The sequence below is a fragment of the Saccostrea echinata genome, unplaced genomic scaffold (genome assembly GCF_033153115.1).
Source record: "Saccostrea echinata isolate AGI-Se365-2 ecotype Australia unplaced genomic scaffold, CSIRO_AGI_Sech_v1 ptg000056l, whole genome shotgun sequence".
Lineage (NCBI taxonomy): Eukaryota > Metazoa > Mollusca > Bivalvia > Ostreida > Ostreidae > Saccostrea > Saccostrea echinata.
Genome location: NW_026889805.1, coordinates 3,700,406 through 3,717,952, shown reverse-complemented (window position 1 = coordinate 3,717,952; position 17,547 = coordinate 3,700,406). Strand labels below are relative to the sequence as shown.

The window sequence follows — 17,547 nt, the reverse complement described above, 5'->3', positions numbered from 1 at the left end:
CATCCGAAGGACCGGTCTCCACGTCCCACATGGGATTCGAACCCGCGACGTAAGGATCAACTTCCTACTCTGCGACTCAAGAGCAAACGCTCCAATCATAGCGCAACGCGGGCGACACGAAACAATATGTAAGCATTGCTTAATAACACTGTGCTAAAGCTGAACACGATTTGTAAAAGGAATTTGTCCGCCATATTCTTTTATTCAGTCGTTATATCTGAGGGTCCATATATAGGCCGTTCACTAAGTCACTGAACACGATTTGTAAAAGGAATTTGTCCGCCATATTCTTTTATTCAGTCGTTATATCTGAGGGTCCATATATAGGCCGTTCACTAAGTCACTGTTCAGTGTAATCGGTCATCACCTATGGTACATAGCTATTGTAAAACACTCGGTAGCGACAAAAATAACTGTTTACTTCTTCCACGGCAGGAGGGAAAGAACACTTACAACTGTTGCACGCGTCAGTGTAGTATACAAACAAATACACTTCAACTGCTATGAAATGTAAATAAAAGTAATGTAAGATAAGCAGCACGAACACGTGTCGTCCATTCCACGCTGGTACCCGTCACAATAACGCAGTCAGGTGTCACGAATGCGAAGGAATTACCCCAATGCTGATATCGAATATAGTGAAATCTAATTTGGCGTATGCCTATTTACGAGTCATCTTCAGCTTTAAATAGAATTCAAAAAAGCATTGCTAACACTGTGAATAAATAAAGTTTAAAAATAGATTTCTAGTGGTACATAAGTTTTGATTGGTCAATAAGTTTCATCCTTCAGAGATGGTGTGTCGTACATATATGGTCAACTATTTTTGATTTCAGTTTATAACAAGTTGTATGTGTTAAGGGATAACAAGTTTGATAAATATCGCACCAAATCACAAAACATGGGGGTATCTTTTTATCATTTTGAAAAGAATTTTATTTTATTAATTCCTTGAATTTCATATACCCCAATATCCTAACTCATCTATATATTTAGGTTCTTCACACGTCATAGGCGCAAAGGGTGAAACTTTTTAGAACGACTTTTACTTGGTGAAGCAGTAAACCTGAGAAAAAACAAAATATTAGATCTATATGAATATTTTTTGTATGAGCGAATAAAATGTGATATTTTAAAAGTGAAAACAATATTTTATTGGGAAAACTACAATCGGTCTGGTTCCATAGAGTGGTAATTCTTAACAACCGTTAATTGTAAATTAAATAGTTATCAAATTTCATTTTGTACTCAATACTTTCTCTAAGATCTTTCAGAACAATAGATAAACACAATCGCTTGATTGCCTCGGAAATAGAAGATTGTAAGAAAGATAATTGGTCTTTTAAATATATAAAGTAGATGATCGAACGTTTAGAATATCATACTTAATGGAGATGATCAAAACAGGAGATCTTTACCTTTGGATATTCATCCTCCAGATCTTCATAGACACTTCACGTAAGTTATAGCATTCTGATCTTACAGATTTGATATTAAATCAAAAAGTACTTTATATTTCTATGATTTGAAACATCTTAATTCCTTTGTAAATATACAAGTGTTACAATGTCTCCACACACTACATTGAATCGTTAACATATAAAAACCGTAGTTCCGCTTTTTAAATATTCCACAGAATCAAACCCAATAGTTGAAGGTAGTCAGAGTTATAGATCGTGTTCCTCTAACCGGTTCCTGACATTTACAAGTGCCTCGTATTACTACGGAAGCTGTACCTGGAACGCTAAGAATGCATTAAACAGTAACTGTAACTATCCTACGTCCTGTACAATCCATGCTTCTAACACCTGGCTAGGACATGACCCCTGTGTAGGATATGTCAAATACCTCACCTGGACGGAAACATGCACAGGTAACACTTCTCATGACAAATTAGAATATTGTTTTAATATATACACATATTTTTAAAAAAAACATTTTTGTTTTGGCTTTCAAAGAAAGAATTAAACAAATCAAAGATCTTTTGGAATATTGGAAACACACATTAATTAGTATAAACTAAGAATTAGAAAAGAATGTCGAAATTTATATATGTGAATATCAGTGCAATAGCAGTTGTGACAACAAGATTGTGAAATGCTGGATCGAACATTTTCACTGACCATTTTTAACAACTGCATAAACAATTTATACATTTTTCATCCGAGTAATCGGTGAAAATTTAGATAAAATTAATTACATTGTATATATACATGCATTAGAAAAAATTACGTTACTGTATGTAGGCATTAATTAAAATAAAATTTACATATTGTATAAAAAGTGTCATAATGTCTTCTATTTCTATTAAAAAAAAGGTTCTCTATTTGATATCTATGCATACACAATATCATTTTTCAATTGCATAATTTTAACATTTAGAAAATGTTTTTCTCTTTATAGTAATATCCCGCTATCACCTACAATTGTTGTTTACATCTCCCAACTTATTCGATACTCAAGAGCATGCTACGAGTACGATCAATTTTTTAAACCAAGACAGGCTACTGAGAGATAAGTTGATGTTACAGGGATTTCAACAACATCGTTTAAAATCAGCATTGAGTAAATTCTATGGTCGCTATAATGGCCTTTTTTTTTTTAGCAAATAAACGTGGTAGTGGATCGTATTTTGGCTGACGTGTTTCATATCAATTGTTAGGCCTTTGTTTTTCATAATGAATTTGACTACGGAATGTTCTGTCTACCTGATCAATACATAGGGCTCCTGGTGGGCGTGACCGGTCAACAGGGGATGTTTACTTTTCCTAGGCACCTCTGGAATTTCCAGAGGTCCGTGTTTTATTCCCTCTTCACAGATCTGTATTGTTTATAGATTTTTTGAGATCGATCACTGTTTATTATCATCACCTTTTTCATTACACACTTTATGCCGATATCTTAAAGGGTTTCCTATCATCTTAATTTTCACCATGTATAGCTACATTACTATACAGTTATGGACTCTTTCAGTGGTGAATATGGTTTGTTATTCACCAGAAAAATATCAATATTGATATTTTTCTGGTGAATAACAAACCATATTCACCACTGAAAGAGTCCATAACTGTTTTATTATATAGTCAGGATTTGAATGAATCAGACACTGAAGGCTGCATGACGATTCCATTTTCATTAACTACATGTAACTTCTGTCGTAGAAAAATAAAAAAAATAATGTCCAGATTACGACGTATAACTTGCGTGTTTCCCTTTTGCTGTGTGTAAGACATAGAATTAAATGTTTGGAAAATAATCCTGCGATAAACTTGCCTAAAATTTTTCCTGTTCATATATACAGCTGGCTCCGGCCGTGGCAACCATTGTTTTCAACGTTATTTGAGGTATTGATCGATTGTGACGTCACAATGCCGCTGCACGCGCACTGGTTCTCCGTTGAATACGGCTTCAAATCCAGTGAATATGTAGTATTATGAACTGTTTGCGTTTGTATAGATTATATAGGGACTATTTATAGACTATATAATAATTATATTTATTGTCTTTGGTTTTTCTGTATCCTTATAGATTTCCTTTGGTTGTACTGTTCTCCTTTTCCGACTCTTTATAGAGATTTAGTAATCATTCGTTCGTAATGTTTAATAATATAAAAATAGCTAGGTATGCTAATTCTATTGTCTTTGTTTTTTTTCTGACTCTATATAGATATCTGACCCCATATAACGATTTTGATATCTTTGGGCAGAAATGTCTTAGATTAATCTTTGACTGTATGTAGATATCTGGACATATTTTGGTTGTATTGTTTTAGATATTTATCGGTATCTCTTAAACATCTTCTTATTTTAGCAGTAGAGTTTAGACTTTATCTCTGACTCTTTAAAAGATATTTGGACAAATGTCAGTTGTATTGTTTGGCTTTTATTCTGATTATTTATAGAAATCTTGACTAGGCATTGGATACTTGTATCAGCTGTAATCGATTACAGTGTTTGATGTATTCATGAGTAAATCAGTAATCATCGCTTTTTTGTTACAAGTAGTTGTAATGTAATCAATTGCAAATGCTCTGAAAAATTCCTGTTATCAGGATTTCGACCTGTCACAACCGCCGTGTGCCCTTTGTTATGATTCTGTCAACGGAAAATCCGTAGATATTAATGAAAAGAAGACCTAACAATTTGTATAAAAGATTTCAGACAACCATTCGTCCTAACGGCCTTTGTTTTTGCAAAGAAGGCCATTATATCGACTCTAGAATTTACGAAAAGTTGACTTTGAACGAGAATGATGATATTCGCGTATCCCTCGTTTAGAAAGTGTACATACGTAGAACATGTTCTTATGTATCGTATCAACTGGGAGACATAAACTCTAGGTGATAATGGTATATTGCTACATAAATAAGGAAAGTTGAAGATGAAGATAGAAAATTGAAGTCACTCCGTTTACCATAACGTATAGTTTACCATCAATATCTTTCTCTAATAAAACGAAATAAAACGACACTACAGATGTGTCAGACTCTGTGATGTCTTTTATTTCAAGTTCAATGGGATATATCGAATCAACGTAGGAATGAAAATTGATATTGGTAATAATGATAAAACGTCTAAATATTTGAACTGTGCTGATTTTTTTCTTTGACTCTGTATCGATATATGGACATAATAGTTGTATTTTCTTTGCTAATTTTCTTTGACTCTAGATCGATATTCATCATAGTTTTGTATTGATTTGTCTTTTTTCTCTGACTCTTTGTAGATATCTGGACCACGTGGACTTCTTGGAGTTGTCCCAGCACCTGTACCACACAGACACTGACCAGAAGCAGGTCATGTAACAGACCTAGTGGATGTTCCGGGTCCACAAGCCAATCTAGTAGTTGTCTGTCTGTAGGATGTCCCCGTTAGTATATAATCAAAAAAACTCAATATATTGAATATAATCAAACAAATCTCAATATTTTGCTTCCAGAGTGACGCAGAGTTTGATTATTGTCCGTTTTTAAAGTTTTGTTTCTTAGGGTCCCGCATCAAAATTCAGGTGATCTACAGTAATCGGATAATCCGTTTGTCCAGTTGTTTGTCTGTTTGTATGTCAATAGATATATGTGACAAAATGACTTTAGTTATATGTGACATAATGACTTCAGTACTTTTCATCCTACCGACTTAAAATTTATTTTACCGGTATCGGAAAAATAAAGCAGGGCGCCAGTAGTTTTACAGGTCACATACTCGAAGACCAAGATCAAAAACAATATTATTACCATTTAACATTTTTGCAATCTATCTTATTTTAAACTTCAGACTTCATAATATATTTATATAATTTAATGTTGGTTGTAACGCGTCATTTGATTGGATAACAAATTAGTTCATATCGTATAATCTGTGTTGCCTACGTCACAATGACTTACGTCAAAAACGTATCATTCCGTTACATTTAAAATAAGTACAATTTAAAGGCATTTTTGAAGGAGAAATTGTCTTATTTTTTTTACACTTAATGATGGAAAATTAAATTAAAGAGATGAATTTAATACTACCCAAGTTATACTGGTATAACCTGGGTTGGAAAAGATTACACTTTTTTATTAAACGCTTCGTTTTTTATAAAGCGTTAACTGCCCCAACCCAGGTTATACAGTAAAACTTGGGAAGCTATTAAATTCATTCTTTTAACAGATGGAAAACTGTAAGAGAAAGACATCTAAAGATTTTGTTGTCACTAAGCCAGAAGTCAATGGTTAATGTTGAGATGATTGATAAAGCCACTGTAATGCAATAATTTTTTCGTAACTTACAATTAGGAGCAAATTGCCTGGAAACAACCCCTATAGTTTTTCGAATTTTTTAGTCAACGTCAATGACATCGATTTTTCAATGAACGGATATTTCATGGTGTACATAATTATATTTTTTACAATATAGAACTTTGATCCAAATCTGAAAAACAAAACTATCTTTTTCTTTCTATGCTCTTCTTTAGGACATGGTGAATGGGGATCGTGGGACACGTGGAATTCCTGTACTGTTACGTGCGGTGGGGGTACTAAAATACGGTCAAGAGAGTGTAACAACCCCTCCCCCTTAAACAGTGGTAACAACTGCGGATATCCCGGCCCATACACAAGCACAGAGACTATCAGCTGTAATACCTTAGACTGCTTCCGTAAGTACCGTTAAAAACCATCGTAATTATTTTAATCGTCCTTAGGTATCTTGATTTATAATCAATAGTACAAATATATTTATTTACCTGGTCATTGTCTATTACCAAATTTTTATTATGAAAATTAAATGTATTTGTATATATCTCATGTATATTGTATAACTATTAAATTATATATTAGGTTGTGGAAACAGGGATTACGTTTACTCTCTATCAACGACTTTGTCAACGGATTCTACTCAAAGTAAGAATAACATTTTAAAGTAAATTTTTTCCATTCTGTAAGTTTACAAATAAATGGACATTTAAAAAAATCTCTATTAGGGCAAATTATTTTGCTGGAAGACGCCTCCCTTCGCATGTCTTGTTGTGGAGTTATAAAGAAGTGGACTTTCCATGCCGGAAAATCAGGTGAAATCAAATTCCAGGTGTGGAGAAAATCTGGAACCACTTACACATTGGTAGGACAAAATAGCTACACAGTACCAGGTAGGCAGGAGTCTTGTCGGGGCTATTGAATGACAGTGGACAATTCTAACAATTGATTGTCAGTGTAACTACGTTTTAATGATTGTCCTTTCTGTTTATTCCTAGCTGGTGCCACTGGTGTAACACACACTTATCAGGTGCCAGAGTTCGACAGAATAATAACACAAAGCGGCGATCTTATTGGATGGTTTGTAGAAACTTATATATTATATATATCCTTCTTTTGTATTGGAACTCCATAAAATAATAGTTAGTCATTTGCAAAATTATTTTGTTATAAAACATTCTGATTGTACACACAAGTACTCTGAAGTTGATATTAAAAAGAAGCTCGAGTTTCTGATAGACAATATCTATGTGGTTTTTGGAGACTAGGTCTTCCAACAATCTATTGGAATTCCCATGGATACCAATTGCGCCCCGTTGTTAGCAGACCTAGTTTTGTATTCATATGAAGCAGAATTTATTCCAAATATATACATGAGAAAAATAAATTTCTTGCTGTGGCCTTCAACTCGACATTTAGATATATCGACGACGTATTATCAATTAACAATACAGTTATTTCCATTCATATGTCGACACGATATATCCAAGTGAGCTTGAAATAAAAGATACTACAGAGTCTGACACATCTGTTTCATATTTGGATATTTTACTTGAAAAAGACGTTAATGGTAATCTAACAACTAATCTTTATGATAAACGTGATGACTTTTACTTTTTAATCGTCAACTTCCCTTACTTATGCAGCAATATACCCTTATCACCTGCATATGTGGTGTATATCTCTCAGTTGATTCGATACGCAAGAACATGCTCTACGTATGAACGATTTCTGAATCGAGGTAAGTTATTGAAAAACAAGTTGATGAAACAAGAATATCAACGGTCTCGTTTAAAGTCATCATTTTGTAAGTTCTGTGGTCGATACAATGACCTTTCAGCAAATACAATCTATCATTAAGTCATATGCTGACTGACGATTTTCATACTAATTGTTAGGCCATTATTCACACACTGAATTGTCGACGGATTTTTCCGTTATTTACCGATCATGACAAGGAGCACACGGCGGGTGTGACCGGTCGGCAGGGGATGCTCACTCCTCCATGACACCTGATCCTACCTCTGTTTTTCGAGGTCCGTGTTTGATCTGCTCCTGTAATGTTTTAATGGACTTTTAGCTTGAATACTGTTCGTTTTTTCCATATTTCATCTACAAGAAAATACCAGGTATTTCAAGTTCTTCTGTGATTTATGTCTTTGTTCTTAATTTTTCTGTTTTTTTAATTGTTGTTCACGCAAGTCTCCAACCTGACCCACCTCTAGTGTTTCCAGAGGTGTTTCTGCCCTATTCATGTTTTTTATTCCTTACTGGATTTCTGAGATTGGTCACTGTTCATTATCTTCACCGTTTACATCTATATATTTACATTTCCAATAAATTTCCCCTATAATTCTTTACAAAATAGAATACAGTTCATTTCCTCATGAACTACCATGAATGGACATGAATATCTTCATTGTTATGTCATAATACCTTACTTGACGTCAAAACTATAGTGCAAACTGTTTTGCTTAAAAAATGACAGTTGAATGGCGTTATTAGTGGCAAATCATCAGAAAAATAATGTAAATATAAGAAATGAATTTAACTTTTGAAAATTCATGAGGTACATGAACTACAACGCTTCACGCCGGCATATTTATCATGAAGCGCGTTACGCGCTTCATGAAATATGCCGGCGTGAAGCATCGTAGTTCATGTCCTCATAAATCTTCAAAAATTAAATTCATTTCTTAAATAAATTACGTATGACTACAATTTTGTAACTATTTAAGCGTACTGTATAGTACTATATAATATAACTGTATTCATGTTAAGTACAATTTTTAAAATTGATTATATTTTAATATTTACATTTCCAAATATTTATCCTTTAGATTCTTTGTAAATAAGAATACTGTTCATTTTCTCATGAACTACCATGGATGAGCAAGAATATCCCCATTGTGACATCATGATACCGTACTTGACGTAAAACTATAGTGCAAACTGCTTTGTTTCAAAACGGATCATTGAATGACATAAATTGTGACAAGTCATTAGAAAAATAATGTAAATATAAGATATGAATTTAATTTTTGAGAATTCATGAGGCACATGAACTACAACACTTCACGCCGGCATATTTATCATGAAGCGTTAAAGCGTTATCATGAACTCTCAAAAATTAAATTATATCCAATACTAAAAATAATAAATAGACTTGCACAAGTTAATGCAAGTAAACAAACTAATTTTATCATATAAATCATTCGTTAACAATCAGAACTCTTGTATGAAAGGTTCTGTCTCTCCGACCCGGTGGTATCCTACTCCGCTGGCAGTGCAATGTATCCAGATAACATCAGAATTGGGACGTTAACGGCTGGTCTGACGGTGTACGAGGGGGATACGTATCCATGGTCATCAGTGACCTACACTAATGATATCTCATACGCCGTGAAAGTTTCCACAGCAGACAGTCAGTAAAATTAAATAAATTTACGACTTTACTGTTTTGAGTATACTAGTATATGACATATTGTAATCTCTTGTCGTGGTGTTTTGCTTTACGCATTAGTTATTCAGACAAGGTTATCAACAAGAAAGCTTAAGCAAACAATTAAGTAAAATTTACACTGTGTATTGTAAATGAAAAGAATTTCTGTCAAGAAATAGCAAGGGTCCTTAGTTTAGTTTAAAAATATATTTATTCATTACAAATGAAATGGATTGAATAGCAGGCATAATGCCTATAATCGTTCTCTCCATAGGTCAAGGTACATATAACAATTATTGGTACATTTAACATTGAAAACAGTATGTAAAATAGATCATTAATTGGTACATATATAAGGTGAATCCAGAGAAAGAGAGAGTAAAATAAAGAGAAAAAAAACATAATAAAGTACATTTAACATTGAAAAGCAGTATATAAAATAAACCATTAATTGGTACATGTATAAAGTGAATCCACAGAGAGAGAGAGAGAGAGAGAGAGAGAGAGAGAGAGAGAGTAAATAGAGACAGAGAAAGACCATAAAAAGAGAAAAAAAACATAATAAAGTTGACTTAAAAAGGGTCCTTAAAAGACACTATATATTTGCTCAATATTTTTAAATTGTAAAATTGTTCAGGCATGTATCTAATATAGGTGGTTCTCCGTACTTTGTTAACATGGGACTGACTGCCACGGTGTTTGATAATACAGCTATAGGAAGTCGGGTGTACACTGTCAGGGTATGGGACCCCGATAGACGGGAGGATCTCATCGTAACTCCAACTACCTCAACCACTTACCTCAACTATAAAAACGGTTTGACATGTTCTTTGTTAGAACTTCAAAACTTAAAATCTTGTTTTTAAATTGTGCTTGTAATTTGAATTTTTCTAAATTCCTTCGACATTGTTTTGTCGGTTCGAAATTTTTCTGGTTTATTACAGGTTACATTGTGACTGGGTCGGCGTTGTCAGTCGGGACTTACTCGCTGTCACTCAGTGTGACAGATACTTGTCAGAACGCGGCAGTAGCCACAGCAACCATTCAAGTCGTAAACACAGTAAGGGTGCCATATTAATGTTAATGATTTTATACAGCATTTGGCAATTGTTGTCACCTATTTATAACCGATCGGTATATTTTAGCCTCCCATAATTACCAATTTACCAGACGGTTGTCTTCTACATGAGGACACGGTTAACCGCCTACGTCTGTTTACGTTAAGTACGTCTGACCGCCAGTCTGATGTTGTCACCTGTGCTTTGTCCTCTACGTCGCCATCAAACGCACCGTTTGAAGTTCAGCAGATCCAAGGAACTACAGGTTTTTCCGTTAAATTGATAAAAAATGGATGTGAAATAAAGAGAATTTCTATTAATATTAAGTAAGTTTTCATTTTCATTTCGTTATAGATTATGGGATATTTTCCCTGCCCAATCCAAACTTAAGTTTTGACACAGTTAAGCAATACAAAATTGTGGTCACTTGTTCCGACATAGCTGGTGGATCAAACTTGGGTGAATTCTATGTTGACATCCAGAAAAATTCGCCACCGTTCATAAAAAATCTTCCAGGTAAGTTTTTTTCCTTTTCATAAATTATTGAAGATTTTACAGAGATTTAAATGTAACGGTCTTGTTGGCAGGAAAAAATAAAAATATTGAAAGTATTCCTGAAATAATTTTTACACAGTAATTTTACTAAAGAGTACAATATTTCCTATTTAGTTGTGCTTCATGATGGTTAATCTATCTTTTTTCAAGCCGACGTCACTTTGAATGCATCTGGTGTACATACAGGGGACGTGGTATTTACTGTTACCACTCATGATGATGAAAACGACACGCTGACCTTTACACTGAGCCCTAGCAGTGCTCCATTCCAAATACTCAACTGTGAGACCCACTGTTTTGATAACCAAGACTTGGAGAATTGTACTATTTAATTATAAAGAACCATCATTACAAACATGGTTTAGGGGAAAAAACTTTATTATCAACATGATTTTAATGATACCATACCTGGTGAATATGCTTACTCTATTGTTTTTCTGTTGATTGTAAACCATTTGCTATTGACATCGTATATATATTTTTACTTGCTTTCCAATTAGATGGTGTTGTACAGGTGACAAGGGACCTGTCAGAAGTTTTTCAGGCGGGATACGATCTGTCCATTTCCATTGCTGACCTTCGTACAACAATACCAGCTAGAGTTTTAACTATCCATCTACAAAGTCAGTTAAAATATTTGCTTTAAAGAAATTTTGTGACAAATTGTCGGCCCTAAGTGTTGCACACGAAACAGATAGATATATAACATCATAAGTCACTATGAAATATGGAGATAGCAAACAGTAATAAAGCTCAAAAGCTCGAAAGCTCAATTGTAATGTTAAAAATATTCTAAAATATCACACCTCAAAAGAAAAATGACACTAAAACCCAGATCAAACAATTAAAATTATTAATCTTTCGACTAATATCGAAGGATATTTTCCTTATAATATTGTAATAAAGTCATCTTTGTAGGATTTATTTCAAATTGACAATATCTATAGTTGAACTTCGTATTTGTATTATGTTTGCAAAATTATAAACATTCTTTATTTCAGACGTAAATGACATTCCCGTTTTCGGCAATCTGCCTGTTGGTGCAGTTTGGAACGTGCTGGAGAATACACCCTTGGGAGTTATTTTGTACAGAGTCGACGTCAACGACCTAGATTTAACAGACACAATACAATTTGATGTAGAATTTAATCCAACAACAGGATCATCATACTTTGCAATTAACAAAACAAGTATTTCACAATTTAAACCTTTTAATCAACTAAACACTTTTAAACAAAATAGAAAGACTATTGTTAATTAGATGGATAGATGATAAAGCGAAAGTGATTTTTTTCTTCTGATATTAGTCATCAACAATATTACTTTATTGAAAATCACTCTGATTCTACACACAAGTAATCAAAAGTTGATATTAAAAGGATGCTGGAGTTTTTCATTGACAATATTTAGATAGTGTTTGGAGACCAGGTATTCCAACAAACTGTTGGAATTGCGATAGGCACTAATTGTGTTCCTTTATTAGGCGACCTGTTTTCACATTCCTATGAATCAGGATTTATTCAAAAACTTCTCATAAGAAAAAAAATCTTGCTGTGGCCTTCAACTCGACATTCAGATATATCGACGACTTTTTATCAATTAACAATAGTTCAATTCATACGTCGACTCAATATATCCCAATTTACTCGAAATAAATGACACCACAGAGTCTGCCAAATCTGTTTCATATTTGGATGTTTTACTGAATATAGACGAAAAGGGCCAACTAACAACTAAATTGTATGACGAACGAGATGACTTCAACTTTTTCATCGTCAGCTTTCCTTATTTGTGTTTTAAAATTCCGTTATCACTTGCATATGGTGTTTACGTCTCAAACATATTGGATACTCAAGAGCATGCTCTGAATACGGTGAATTTTTTATCAGAGGCAGGCTCCTGACATATAAGTTGATGTTACAGGGATTTCAACAATTTCGTTTAAAGTCAGCATTTCGTACATTCTATGACCTTGTTAGCAAATATAACCTATAATTGGGACGCATTGTGGCTGACGGGTCTTATACCAATTTTTATGCCTTTGTTTTATGCTAAATTTGACTGCAGAATATTCCGTCTACCTGATTAACACCCAGGGCTCACGGCGTATGTGACCGGTCAACAAGGGATGCTAACTCCTCTTAGGCAACTGATTACACCTCTAGAATTTCCGGGGTCTTCGTTTTTTGTCCTGTTCACGGATTTGTTGTCATAGATTTTTTTTTATCGATCACTGTTTGTTATCATCACATTTTTCATTTGGAAAGATTAAGAAATTAATATATAATCATTAGCGTGAATTTGATTTATTTATTTGTTTATGTTATAAATTTAAAGCCCTATACTAAACTTTTCTTAGCTTCAATGAAAAAGAGATTTTGAATTCTCTTTACTGGTTTCGTCGTCTGTTTTAGGTTTTTTCAATACTTTCAAGACTTTTTTTCTATTTCACTTTTACAGATGGAGAGGTGACAACAACTTCTACCACACTGGATTATGAAACTGTTCCTTCTAAACAATACCAACTGATCATAACGGCAACAGACGGTAAAGACACCTCAACAGCCACAATGTCAGTCTCTGTAGCTGACGAAAACGAGTCGTGTTCCTTCCACCAAAATCAGTACTCGGTCACGGCCGATGAGGGATCGGTAAGATGGACGCGTCTGTCTGAAAGTTCTGTTTTCTGTAGGAACTTTTTTTTGTTTTGTAAAACATTTACCCTGTTTGTTTTTCTTCACATTCAATCCAGGGTATACTATTCATTTATATAATTATTTTTTCACATAGGCTGGGACCTTATTTTCTAATGCTGGATTTGTGATCGCAGAAGAAGATGCTGGTTCCTCTCACACTTTCCAACTTAGCTGCGGAGTAGATTCGTGGAGATTCTCCATGAATTCAAATTCAGGAAGAGTATCATATTTTTATTCCTATGACCTTGACACAGAAAAGATTTCTAGCTACGCATGTAAGGTGACAGCCACTGACGCAGGATGGTTATCGTGCACCACTTCTCTGGTGATCAGTATTTCGGATATAAATGACAATTCTCCAGCTTTTGAATCGTCAGAAGTCCCAGTTTATGTCACACCGTACGAAACAACTGGAACAGTTCTTGTAAATGTCACAGCAACCGATGCAGATGTATCAAGCTTTGGTGACGTCATATATAGACTGGATATGTCGTCATATAATTACAAATATTTTGATGTTACATCCAGTGGAACACTATTCGTTAACAGAAAATTAACGGACTTTGAGGCAGGAGATACGCTTGATTTGATTTTGTCAGCCATCGATTTTGGAGGAAATCAAGGAACTGTAAAAATACGAATCGTATTTTACGAGGTATTCTTACAAAACTATTGTAAATCATTGCTGCAGATAACTTCCAGGTAAATAAATGCATGTTTTTTAAACATGTGTTCTCTATATATTTTGCAGCTAAATACTACGACCACCACAACAACAGAGATGCCAGAGAAGTTTATCACATCATCGTGGAATACCCTGTGGTTAACGTGTCTGGTTGTTTTTATAGCAACAATGGCAATACTTTCTATTTTCTTGTTCTTTACATATACCACGCCGTTAATGAATGGATTGCTAACTACAACGTATGTAGTCATAGGTGATATGTATGTATTTACTTTTTGATTTCTGTTTATAGGGGTAAATATTTAGTAAAATGTTTATTTTTTCACTGCTTCAGGGCTAAAAAGAGAAGACTAGAAAGAACGAACGGGAAAAAGATGAAAGAAGGAAAAAGTTCGTATGAGTTTTGCATTATATGTGAACTAATCAGTATTCTTCACCGTATATTAGGCATGATTTTCATATATATATATATATATATATATATATATATATATATATATATATATATATATATATATATATATATATATATCTGTAAGTGTGTGCATTGTTCTCTTTTTCTTTTCAATCAAATAGGTGCAAAAAAATCAAAGAAAGGAAAAACAGAAGCTTATCAAAATATCATCCAGCAGATTTCAAGTCTTGATACAAAACACAAAGAAACTGTGAGAGATGTGCAGTCAAGTCCGGTACCTAAAGGCGTATTCCCTAAAAACTATGGAGAAGATTTACCCCATGCATCAGAATACTATGATGTGTGGAAATAAATATACATCTACTGTGCAAAAATGACTCTAATGTTATACCGGTATATATTTTCATATCTGTATACAATTTTTACCACTTGAAAATCATCGACAGATGTATTATTATTTCTTATTAAAACACTGCGATGTCAATTTTTTTCTAAACAAAAGCTGTTTTGTAATTTTTAAACTCTTACACAATTGCTTGATGGTGCTTGAAATGTGTTATTTTAAGAGTATTTTGCATTTCTGTTTTACATCATAACATGGACTGGTCTCTATTTTTATGTGGAAAACGAGAAGAAAATTTAAACAATGTTTGAAATCTAGACTAAAACTTGTACACATTTTATAATGGTAACATATTTGCTCAGTGGTCGTGTGAAATGTGAAGATAAGGAGCGGTGATTCAGCTCATAATAATTTTAAAAAATACAGATTGAAATCTGGGCAAACGTACCTGTGGAAACATCAGAGGCTGGATTGGGTGCCATGGAGGAATAAGCTTCCCCTTTCATTTTCATCAGAGAAGCGGAATAATGTGTCATTTAAAAACCATAAAGTTTGCGAAATGCTGACTTTCAACAAGATTGTGGGAACCCTGTAACATCAATTTATTTATCAGTACCCTGTTTGAGTTTAGAAATTGATCGTAGATTAATGAACTTGGAATACGTATGGAGACATTAATACGTCAGACAGATCACAAATATATTCGTACATAAATAAGAGAAGTAAACGATACAAAGGTTGAAGTCATCTTGTTTATATATATTTAGTTTATATTTTATAGTTTAGATGGTAGCTTGCCATTCTATGTTTAATAAAATACATATATAACTATGAAAGAGGTGCTTCAGACTCTATGATCTTGTTATTTCGAGTTCAATGAGATATATTAAATCAAAGCATAAAGTGAAAATATCTGTCAAAATGAAGGCCACAGCAAGATACATGTTCTTTTTTCTAAGAACAAAAAGCAGGTATGCTAATAAAGAAGTACAGAGAACCCATGAGAAAATTTTCTAGTTCAAAAAGTCTGGTCTTAAATTTTTTTGGGGAATAAATGAATGACATGCTAAAGCGTCGTACGTTTTGATACTGTTGCTATTAGAAAAAAAAATCTTTAAAATATTTTTGGAGTTTGTGAGAATCAGCATTTAAATTACACCACGATTTGAATATGTTGAGGAACAATACACATCTGGAAATGTAACAGTGTTTTTGTGAGGAGTAAAGATAGAAGTTTGGTTAAACATTGCCTTAACCCTGCTTTATATCTTTGGAAGCATGTGAGTTTTGGCAAAAGTTTGAAGGTTTGTTACTCATATGCTCTAGTTGACTGGGATGTTTAAAAACTTGGTTTTGAAGAATTTCATCCTTTCAAAGGGAATTGGGAGCATAAGCAAAATTTAAAAAAAAAAGTCACATTCACTTTGTTAAACTATAGAGTTAAATACTGTAATAATTAACTGATATACTCTTAGTGTTCGTATTGTATTTAGTCAAGGTTTTTCTTTGTTGGATTTCAAAGCCGTAGATCCGAAGGAAATTCGTGCTAAATGACCTATAACTGTGTTACTAAACTGCATTCCATAAACGCTCATTTAATCATTGTAATCATTTTTCATGGCCTGCAACTATATTTGTAACACGTGTCCAACAGTCGGTGGTATAATTATCTTGAATTATGAAAAATCACTACTGTATGTGCCAGAGGAAGTTTGATAATGCAAACTCTGCTACGTACATTGCTGATTACTAGTAATTAAAATGTACCATGTAATTGTCAACACTTTGAAATGCGTCTCTTTTTTAAACCTGCAAGCTGTTTTGAATAACATATATTACACTGACTAATGAATACCATTTCTCTTTGACATTCGGCGATAAATTGAGAGCATATCATTTTCACTTTTACACATTTTCATTTTGTGATATATATAAAGCACTAAAAATGACCAACGACACGAACAATAATAATTGTCAAATTTTCGGGACGACCTGTCCCTTCCTCAGGACAAAGAAAAAAGTTAAGAAGTCATAAAACTTCTTAACTTTTTTCTTTGTCCTGAGGAAGGGACAGGTCGTCCCGAAAATTCGACAATTATTATTGTTCGTGTCGTTGGTCATTTTTAGTGCTTTATATAAGTTTCCATCCGTGACCTTGTATCTACTTAGTAGATCCGACACTTAGGATATACAGTGTTGTTGGTTTTTAGTGCTTTATATATATATATATATATATATATATATATATATATATATATATATATATATATATATATATATATATATATATATATATTATATATATATATATATATATATATATAAAGCACTAAAAATGACCAACGACACGAACAATAATAATTGTCAAATTTTCGGGACAACCTGTCCCTTCCTCAGGACAAAGAAAAAAGTTAAGAAGTCATAAAAACAAAGGAAATAGAGAAGCAAAAACAACTAGCACTACTACTAAACTACCAAACACTAAATATTTACAATGTTACATGTTTAATTTGGAGTTTATAAACAGTTGTGAACAAAGAAATCCGGAGCGCTATGAATTGCGTCCGGTCTATCGGGTGTAGTCTGGTGAAGTGTGATTTACATAATTGAACGAATTAA

General features: G+C 33.4%; 2 protein-coding genes and 1 long non-coding RNA gene across 3 annotated transcripts; all 3 read left to right on the top strand.

Moving 5' to 3' along the window:
- The first annotated feature begins 1,388 nt into the window (after nucleotides 1-1,388).
- On the top strand, nucleotides 1,389-10,254 carry LOC133173534 (uncharacterized). Its single transcript, XM_061308519.1, has 10 exons — nucleotides 1,389-1,458; nucleotides 1,637-1,873; nucleotides 4,726-4,869; nucleotides 5,956-6,138; nucleotides 6,320-6,382; nucleotides 6,463-6,627; nucleotides 6,733-6,814; nucleotides 8,980-9,158; nucleotides 9,831-9,992; nucleotides 10,121-10,254. The coding sequence occupies exons 1-10, from the start codon at nucleotides 1,389-1,391 to the stop codon at nucleotides 10,252-10,254; spliced, it is 1,419 nt and encodes a 472-aa protein (XP_061164503.1).
- A 711-nt stretch (nucleotides 10,255-10,965) lies between these two features.
- LOC133173152 (uncharacterized) lies at nucleotides 10,966-11,971 on the top strand. Its single transcript, XR_009718998.1, has 3 exons — nucleotides 10,966-11,071; nucleotides 11,290-11,412; nucleotides 11,791-11,971. It is a non-coding gene; the product is annotated as an uncharacterized LOC133173152 (long non-coding RNA).
- Nucleotides 11,972-12,444: 473 nt separating this feature from the next.
- On the top strand, nucleotides 12,445-15,086 carry LOC133173533 (protocadherin Fat 1-like). Its single transcript, XM_061308518.1, has 6 exons — nucleotides 12,445-12,457; nucleotides 13,250-13,440; nucleotides 13,580-14,140; nucleotides 14,237-14,409; nucleotides 14,505-14,560; nucleotides 14,747-15,086. The coding sequence occupies exons 1-6, from the start codon at nucleotides 12,445-12,447 to the stop codon at nucleotides 14,935-14,937; spliced, it is 1,185 nt and encodes a 394-aa protein (XP_061164502.1). The 3' UTR covers nucleotides 14,938-15,086.
- Nucleotides 15,087-17,547: the final 2,461 nt, after the last annotated feature.